The sequence below is a fragment of the Scleropages formosus genome, chromosome 17, assembly GCF_900964775.1.
Source record: "Scleropages formosus chromosome 17, fSclFor1.1, whole genome shotgun sequence".
In the NCBI taxonomy this organism is placed as follows: domain Eukaryota; kingdom Metazoa; phylum Chordata; class Actinopteri; order Osteoglossiformes; family Osteoglossidae; genus Scleropages; species Scleropages formosus.
This window is the reverse complement of record NC_041822.1, coordinates 3,209,834-3,219,998: the sequence shown is the minus strand read 5'-3', so window position 1 is coordinate 3,219,998 and position 10,165 is coordinate 3,209,834. Positions and strand designations below refer to the sequence as shown.

At 41.1% G+C, this 10,165-nt stretch overlaps 1 protein-coding gene across 6 annotated transcripts in view; it reads left to right on the top strand.

Moving 5' to 3' along the window:
- Positions 1-2,094: 2,094 nt before the first annotated feature.
- Positions 2,095-10,165, top strand: part of celf4 (CUGBP, Elav-like family member 4) — a 53,306-nt gene continuing 45,235 nt past the window's right edge. For all 6 annotated transcript variants that reach the window (XM_029259427.1, XM_018760074.2, XM_018760075.2 and 3 more), the window contains exon 1: positions 2,095-2,838. In XM_029259427.1, coding sequence (XP_029115260.1) covers positions 2,571-2,838 — 268 coding nt within the window. In that variant the 5' untranslated portion in view covers positions 2,095-2,570. The remainder of the gene's footprint in view (positions 2,839-10,165) is intronic.

Here is a 10,165-nt window from a genome sequence, read left to right as displayed (position 1 = left end):
GTTGTACTCCTCAATATATGGTTTATCTGAATAATAAAAAAATCTGAAAAAATTAAATCAGAAGTGAACTGGCAGATGATTCATATTACTCAAAAAGAACAATGGCCTAAATTTATTTTCTGTAAAAAACAGAACAAATGAGTTTTGAGTAATGGTTTCACATAAATGTCTGTTACATTGGATTGCATCATAGATGCCAGTTCCAACACAAAATATTGTTTAGCAGTGCTTCATACTGTCCTGTTTCACAGGTGTCTGTCATGTCATTAGCTGTCATTCTATGACAAAAATCCTTGCAGGTATCTTTTGTTCCATTTTAAAACTTTGACTCTGGCTCTCCTTGACCATAGGCCCCCCAACACACTCAGACTTTTTTTCCTGTGTAGTTTATTAGGAGTACTTTTTTTGCCAGGGGAGAAAATTCTGCATATTTGCTTTTTAAAGCTGATGCATATGTCAGTTTTTCTGTATTTTGAGGGGTAGTATTGCATTGACAAAATGTTTTCTAGTTCTGATGATCAGCTAGGTTTTAGTTGACAATCTGTATTTATTCATTTAGCTTTTCTCCAAAGTGACTTAGAATATTAAGGTTACAAATAGTTACCCCTTTATACAGCTGGGTAATTTTACTAGAGCAAATGAGAGTAAGTACCTCTCTGAAGGGCACCACAGCAAGAGCTGGGGATCAAACCTGCAACCTCTGGGCCAAAAGGCAGTAACATTAACCACTATGCTACCAGCTGTCCCAACCCCATACGTATTCGGAAAGAGTAGAAACCATTTAACACGAGCGTCCAGGACTCGAACGCATGATGCGCAGCATTTCAATAGCGTTTCTTTTGTGTTCTTTTCAAAAAGAATTCCTACACGCACATCACTCAGCTAAACTTTGTGTTGTCACGTGACACGATACGTGACAGATACACATCAACCATCTTCCACCAGCAGTATAACTTGGAGCAGCAGTTTCCTTCCAGCAGGTAGACTAGGGCCTTTGAGGAGGCTTTTATATTAGAGGGCACTTAGCATAAAATGAAATGAATTGGCGTGAAAGAGGGCAGTTCAGCCGAAACTTGCCTTTTCTTCACAGGCAAAAAGTTGCAGTATCAAATAGTGGTGTATTTTAGGGGCGGCAGCCCTGTTTCAGCACCACGGACAGTGACTGGCGCCGCTGTCCAGATTCGGATACAGTACTTGGACCTATTCATTCCATAGGAGGAGCACTGCTCACAGCTGTATAGGTGGCCGAAAGACATGCGATATAATTATTCTATTTTAATTCTTATTTTGAGATTTTTAAACACCCACATGTGGACCGATATACTTGATCATGAGCTATGTCAGGAGGGAGGGGCGTTTCTTTAAACCCTCAGTTCTCATTCATCCGAAAGTGATGTTGCTCTGATATGGCTCGGATTCCATCAGCAAAACCGTGTTGTTTTTTTTTTTTTTTAAAAAAAAAAAATAGGTTGTGATCAAGTTCTGTGTTTGATGTCGAATATCGGAAATACATAACAGAACGTTGGTTAAATGCCATATTTTTTTTCTTTTTCTTTTCGAATACATTCATCCCACAAAGACTGAGGGGGGGGGGGGGAATCGTACCTGTTCACAAAGAGCCGAACCCTAGAAAAAGAAGAAGCCATTTAACACGAGCGCCCAGGACTCGAACGCATGATGCGCAGTAATATTTCAATAGTGTGTCTTTTGTGTTCTGTTCCAAAAGAATTCCAACAGGCGCGATCACTCCCTTTCACACACGTTTTGATCGTGCACTTGAAATTTATGGGAATATCGGGGGCAGGGATTAATTAAAATTGAGGACGGACAAAACGAAAATCTTGTTTATTATTATTGTTATTATTGCTGTTATTATTTCTTTGGACTGTCTGTCGCGCGTCCCCGCCGCTGGAAGGTACCATTGGCGGGCTGCGGAGGGAGGAGGGAGAGCCACGCAGCCTGGAGCTCCGCTAGTGCTCGCTAAATCGTCAGCCCTCCCTGCTGCTCCCAGCCTCGGTGGAGCGCTCTCGCTGTGAGTGTGCGTGTGCGCGTGAGTGCGTGTGCGCGCGAGCGCGCGCGCCTGTGTGTGTGTGTGTGTGTGTGTGTGTGTGTGTGTGTGTGTGTGAGTGTGTGTGTGTGTGCGCGCGCGCGCGCGCTTCAACTGGAAGGACCCTCAGCCACTGTTTAAAGAAAAGAGAACGGAAATAAAGAGGAAGAAACAAACAGAGGGGCAACATGAAGACAAGCGAGAGGGAGCCGGAGAGCTGACGCGCGCCTCATATTCTTCTTCTGCCCAATGATTTATTTATCGGTGTGTGCCGTGTGGAGGATGATAAAAGTGCAGGCGAAATACTTCCTTCGGGACAGGCGAGCGGCAGATGTTGTGTTTGTGTTTACAGGTGTGTGTGTGGAGGATTAAAGAGTGAAGTGCGGCGAGGCGCGCCGTTACACGCTGCTGCGCTGCAGAAACTTGCGGAGCGCTGCTGCCCTCTTTGCTGCCACTTGTTCCGCACACACTCCTCCGCCGCTCGCTCGGACTGGCGGTGGCAGCGCCTTCCCGCCCGGAGAAGATGGCAACTTTGACCACGGGCCAGGTGGACGGCACCGGACCGGGCGCCGGAGCGGCCAACGGGCTCCTCAATGGAGTTGTAGGCCATACTAGCCAAAGTCCCCCGAGCTGCGCCACCATCCCCATGAAGGACCACGACGCCGTGAAACTCTTCGTCGGACAGATTCCGCGCAATCTGGACGAGAGGGACTTGCGACCCCTCTTCGAGGAATTCGGCAAGATCTACGAGCTCACGGTGCTGAAGGACCGCTTCACAGGCATGCACAAAGGTAGGTGTGATGAAGCAGAAAGTGCGCACCTGGATGCCTTCGCGCAGCCGAGTAGTTGATGATCAGAATGGTGCGATGGTGCTGGTGGTGGTGGTCGTGATGATGATGATGATGATGATGATGATGGTGGTGGTGGTAGTGGTGGTGTTTACAACGAGGATCATCTTGATGGTGGTGGTGATCACAAGGATTTGACTGTTGGGGTCCCATGAATTTTCTAACACTGTTTTTCCATTATTATAAGGCGAGGCGCAAATTGTCCCCCTTATTAAAACACGACACGTGGAGTGTGTGTAACCTTCTGAATGCTGGAATGAAATCATAAATCTCGAGCTGGATGATCATGATGATCCGAGTTCAGGCGCTTCTCACCACATACGAGGTCCAGCACTAAACAAAGTGACCGACGCAGATTCGGCCCTTCTCTAATTCAGGTCAATTAAATTACAAAAGAGTGAAACACGAATGATACACGCCACGTGCCGACTTGTTTAGATTTATTGAGAGATTGATTCACTTTTTCCTCAATGCACACTGATTATGGAACATGTTAACCCCATGAAGTTTCAGCTGAGCCAATTATTATAAAGACTTCCAGCGCCAATAAGACCCACGGCCTTTTCCAGTTGATGGGGGTGTTGCAGCAGTTGCTACAGAACTGATGTTAAATATTTTTGTATTGCATGTTTTCATATAAATATGTTTAAGCTTTAATATGCCACATCTGTCACGTTCAAATATAATGATCTTTTGCCCCGAACGCTTCCTTGGAGCAAGTTGCTCTGCAGAAACTCAAAAGGTTATGCGGTCATCATGGAATTACGTGCACATTTGAAATTATGTTTGTTAAATTATTGTTATTATTATTTACCCCTACTATTGTATTATGGTCATTAGCCACAGTCATCAGGCCAGTCACCACTGAGCTACCCTCCTCAGTAACTATGGCCTGTCCTGTTTTACAACTGTTTTCATTAATGCTGCGTCCATCCAGTGCAGTTCTTTAGAAGCAGCCCTACATGCAATAGCATATTTGCCCTCTTGTGAATCAACGTAATAGACGTTTATTTGCGTACTGCTTCCCTCCTCTCATTTTCCTTCCCTTCGTACACTCTGTCCTGTGTGTTGATCCATGTGCTGGCAATTTCATTCAGTCGTGTACGGTCCCGTTGGAAAATACTTCAGTCCAATTTTGATCAGACGTAGTGGCAGAAAACACACACCCCACTGAACATATACCACATGGAAAACAAAACAAAAAAATCAGGGGCTACTACCATAGAGAGAACGTGAAAGAGATTTCTTGATTATTACTTTATTTCTAAGTTGATATTCTTAAACAAAGCAGTGTCAGATTTTACTCATTTATACAGCTGGGTATTTTAACTAGCAGCTGGAGCAGTTCAAGATAATTTTTCTTTCCTGTTACCTTCTCAGCTGTTTCTCTGGCATTGCATTGCTGTACTGTCATTGTCACTAAATTGTTGTAATTCTAGTAATGTGCATCCATACAAGCTTCTGCTTCAGTAAGAATGCAAAAATGTATCCTCATTTTAACCTATCAAAATAAATTAGGTGTTTAAATTTTAACACATCAGTATTTTTAAATTGTGCACGCAATGAGAAAGGAGACTGTCGATTATATCAGGGAAAAGTGTCTGAAACAATATCATGGACTCTCAGTTAAACTTTCCAGTGATTAAATGTACCATGTTATGCCACTTCTTTACTCAGGATCATGTCTCATCAATGCTGGATTAAAGTTTGGTTGAGGTCTTCTTGTTCTACTTCGTGATGCATTTGTCTTTTCTTAGTTCTGAAAGTTTTTTTTTCTTCCCCCCCTTTAGTGTAAATTGTAAGGTTTTCAGAGAAAATCCCCCCCCCCCCCCCCGAATTTTACTGCAGTGTTAAAAATTTAAATATGTTGACTGAGACAAAATTAAGAAGCAACAAAATGCCACTCTTTAAAACGCAGTTTTCAAAGATGCAGAGATTCTCTTTTACCAAATAATTTTGTTTCACGCCAGTGAGTTTCCAAATTAAAAACGGGAGGAGGAAAAAAAGGTTCCTTTTTTTTCCCCCCCTTTTTTTTTCCTCCTTGACAATGTTTATGCGGGTCTCTGCGATTTCACTGCCATTGCATCATCCACACCCATTTTCACAGCCTTAACTTACGCATTCCGCTTTTCTCCTCCGCTCCCACTCAGATTTCTCTGCTGTGTCTGTTTGCCTCCAAATGTCAACTAGGATGAAACTTTTTATTGCAGTTTTTAATAATTACATTTTTAGATTGGAGACGAAAGACACAAGATGAGTCAGCAGTGCTGCTTGGAGGGATAGTGAGGAAGGCTAGTGGCCAGTTTCCAGCCGAGGAAAAGAAATTGAAGAAACCAACAAGGAGAAACGTTGTCCTCGATGTCTTCATATGCAGTATCTCCTGATAGAAGTTATGGAAAATGGGGGGGGGGTCACTGACCTATTATAAGCATGTTTGCTAAATTGCGATGAAGTATCTCAACAGTACAAAAAAAACTACAAAAGCAATTCTGGCCACACAGTGTATTAATGTGATTTAATTCCAGCAAGGACACATGACCCTGATTTGGAGGCCTTCCTATCTGAGGTGACAGTGAGCAGAGCTGCATCAGCATCTGGGCTGCCTGGGTGCACACACCCCTGTACCTGATGGTTGGCTACAGAGACCTCGGGACAATAGCATAAATCATTTTGTACGAACAGCAATACGATTACCGCCTCCATCATAACAGTGTTGACACGATACAGGTTTACAAGGGAATTTGTTCCGTTAAAAAGCTCTTTGTTCCATATATGTGTGAAATTACTTGTCAGTTAGTCTTGTTGAAATACTTGTAATAAATACATTTGATATTTTGTTTCAGTTAAAACACGTTTGTTTATATGTTTATTGATATTTATTGATTTTTCACTGCAGAAATAAAGGTAAAAGAAAATTTTCTCAAATGCTTATAGCGTCAAATCTCTTCAAAGAACAACCCGTTCAGCTCTGTGTCACGGAACACTTTCACACGTGTTTCCGAATTTGTCCTCTATGTCCATTATAAACCAATGCTTGTGATATTAAAAGCACGTGGACTTTGTGGCATATCTTGCATTTTTAACATGGCTATGCTATCTATTTTGGTTTCAGTAGACCTTGCTTTAACCCCCTTAATGCAGTCTCTCATGCAGGAGTTCTTGCTCAGGTGGAAATGTCAGATTTTAAGCACGACAGATCAGTTTTCCTGTTGCTTTTTTTCCTCCTCTTTAAATGTGTCCAGTCAGTTTATTAAATCAAAATATTCACCATCCCCCCCATCTTTTTTTAATGTTGTGAATTAAAAATGCAACTAAGTTTTTAAAAGGGGATAGTTTTTTATGGTGACCGTCAATAATTTAAGGTTGATATTGCTTTAATAGTGGAAGGTTGAGTTAATCAGGGTGTGGAGAGAACAGATGATGCGTGTGGGAAGGACGAATGTTTGAGGGCAGGGTCCAGCACTCAACTGATGGCCGTGAACTCATGTAGAGACTTCGGGTTTTCTCGATTAATATTATGCTTAGTGCTAGGTCTGATTTGAGGGCCCTGAGATCAGTATGAAACTCATCAGTTAATGTGTGCTCTTTAGAGGAGGAAAACAGACTTCTTATGCTTTTCTTAATCATCTCTTTAACGATTTATTTCATTTCTGTTTGTTTCAGAGTCGCTTAAGCAGGGTGACGCAGATTGACCTCTGTTAGTTACAGATCTATTCATATGGGTTTTTTTTTCCTGCTTTTTAAAAATAAAAGCCCAGTTCCTGCCTGTTATTCCAGGTTCATTTGAAGGCCTTTGCAGGCTTTAATCAAATATTTAGCTTTTATTTGCATTTACTGAGCAACTAAATCTCCTTACTTAATTAGAAATCATCTGTTTACTTAACTACCATAACCCTTAATTTACCCAGAGAAATTTTTACCATCAGGCAGTGTGCCGTCACTGTGGAAGCCTCTGTTTATCCTTCCTCTTGAACCATGTTTCATGGAGTAAGTGGTGTGATTTGTTTAGGTGGAGATATGGGCTGCCAGGAATATTCCACCTTTATTACTACCATGAAAGCCTTAAGAGTCCACAAAGGATTAAAATGATATGGATCCGTATACTATGTATAGCGTCAGTATATCACCGTATACCATATGGTTGTGCAGCTCATTATTTCTCCAAGGGGAGTTTGAGAAGACTTCGGAAACGCACGCAGAAAGGTCTCAGCAGCTTAACAGCAGAAGTAATTTTAGTCAGCCACAAATTAAATTTCATAACACAAACAAGTGTATCCCAATAAGTACAGTAAATAACATGGTCAATAAATTGGTTCTTTACCTGGATTTTAATCATTCTAACATTATCAGTATTTCTAGGGTGTTTTCCTGAATAAATGAGAACTATTTTAGACTATATAAAGAAGTTGTATTTTATGAACTCAAATGACATTCTTTTGCTCCACTTATGTATTAGCTCTTGTATCCTGTGACATTATATGTGTAAGCTTGTGCTGTGTTTAAAATCACATTTTTTTTTTTGAGTTCTTGATGTGTCCTACAAATTTTTTCCCATTTATTTATTTAAAACTATTAAATTAATCCTCACAGCTAAATTCTTGTAAATTTAAAGGCATCAAAAGCATAACTGGCCAGTTGCCAAAAATCCTCTTCCACACTCCCCTTCCTCCACCTTCCTCTGGCTGTTCTGTTTGTATAGTTCAAATGCAATTATGCAAAAAGCTATAGAGCTGTCTATGCTCTGCTCCATTCCAGTCCTGTGGGGTGGGCTGACACTGGGAGGGGTTCAGCTGGAGGGCTGGATTGAGAGACAGGATGGAGAGGGACAGCAGCCAAGCACCATCTGTGGTGTCTCCCAGTAGACGTCAGCCCGTGAGAAGGACACGCTGATTGCCTTGATGCAGAGCCAGGAGGACCACAATGCCAGATGCCTGGCAGTTCTCAGGAAGAGAAAGCGGAAGATGAAACAACGGAGTTATCCTGTTTAATTTAACTGAGTTTAGATCAACAGGAGTGGACATGGAGTGACTCTAATTTGTACAGGTGCCTAATGGCAGTCTGCTTTTACCTGTTCATGTCAAAGCACATTGTTTCTCACGAAGCACGGGGCTGAAGCAATAGAGTCATGTTCAAGCTGCTCAAGAGGCAACTGAAAAGATTAGAATTTTTATTTTACAGCTAGAAAGGGAGATAGACTGACAAGACTTGTCAAGCCTTTTTTTTCACCTGGAAGCATTTAGCAACACCTTTTCTTACCTTTTTGTATTGTTAAATCATAAATATTGAGCATACACATTTGTGAACTAATTATATAAATACTGAGTACTTGAATTAACTGGTGCACATAATATATATTTTAAGGTTCTTGAATGCCTCTTTAAGGAGAACTTTCGGCCCAGTGCATTTCTTCCCACTGGACAGTCCAGCAGGTTTCAGTGGAATTTATGAACGATTCACAAATATCCAGAAGTGGGTAGAGCAGCCAAACAGTAATCAAGTAATAGTAATGTTACTTTCAAAACATAAACACTCAAATAAAACTAGATGCACTCATCCAAAAATTTACATGAGTGAAACTACAAAAGTGGGGGTGTGGTGGTGCAGTGGCACAGTGGTGCAGTGGGTTGGACTTGTTCCTGCTCTCTGGTGGGTCTGGGGTTTGAGTCCCACTTGGGGTGCCTTGCAATGGACTGGTGTCCTGTCCTGGGTGTGTCCCCTCCCCCTCCAGCTGTTTGCCCTGTGTTGCTGGGTTAGGCTCTGGCTCCATGTGACCCTGTATGGGACAAGCAGTTCAGACTGTGTGAGAGAGAAACTACAAAAGTATCAGGTGAAATAACTGTAGGGTAACTTTAATAGAGCAATTCAGAGTAAGTACGTTGGTCAAAGGTACTACAGCAAGAGTAACAGTAGGGATTTAAATGGTGACTGTTCTAACCCCACACTACTCGCAGCCCCAAATCAAGTTAATTCATTTCCCATTTAGCTGACACCATTATCTAAAGTGAAATTGCAGTTTGAACAGTGGGGTATTTATACAAGAGAAGTTCAGGATAAATGCCTCTCAAATGCAATACAGTAGTGGTAAGATCGGGGTTCAGACAGACAGCCTCCGAGTTACAAGTCACTGTTCCTAACTGCTACACTACTGACCGTGAAATCATAAGAAAATCCAGACACAAAAGTGACACTATTGAAATAACAAAAGAAAAAGACCAGTCAGTTGAATTGCTTCAAATCCGAAGAAAGGTAAAGCCCTGTATGGTTCATTACATTCTCTGAACTTGCTTTTTCAGTCAAGCTGATTTTGCTGTTACCTAGTAATGTTCCTCTAAGGAATTCAAAATTAGACAGTAGCATGCCTTAGATATGTATGTAATGGGACAGCTGCTGTAGTGGTTAGAGTTGCTACCTTTGGATCTAAAGGTTGCAGGTGGGGTCCCCCACCTCTGGCTGTAGTACCCTTGAGTAAGGTACTTATCCTGAAATTACTCCAGTAAAATTATCTGGGTAAATATTTGTAAGCTGCTTTGGAGAAAAGTATCAGCTAAAAGAGTAAACCTAAACAAGCATGACATCAGAAGTAACTCCCTTGAATCCTAGAAATTTAACCTCTAAAAAATATCAGTGTATTGCAAATGCTCACCATCACGTTCCAGTTTAACGGTCACACGCAACTCGTTTTATTACTTACCTAACCAGTGAACATTAGTGAAGTTACATTACATGATGTATGGATGAGTGACCCAGTGTAAGTCACCTTGGTGTATAAGGTGTGTGGGCTCATAACACTACACAGAGTTCATTGTAAGTTGCTTTGGAGAAAAAGCGTCTGCTAAATAAATCAATGTAAATGTAAGTTATATTGGTCTTCTGTATTCAACACATGCATCAAATATTTGGAGACTCTCTAGAACTTGGTTCTACAGTTAGATGTTCACTCCCATAAATGAACCCATAATAAGTTCATCTATCACTCATAAGCAAACTAAACTACTGATGTTGTAATACTGTTATTGAAAATTATAAACATTTTTAATAACTGGGTTATTTTTCAAACCACATAATTTTTACCATGCTTTTCAAACCTTTTAGCAGTTCATTTGTAGGAGCATTATTGTAATAACTAAAATGTGGTACTCCATACACTTAATAAAATATGAGCACCTCACCAAATAACTAATTTCAAAAATAATTAAGACTTGTTCAGCTATAAAATTCAATTTTCACCATACGGAAGGACATATTCCTTGTGTATTAAACATATATAAAC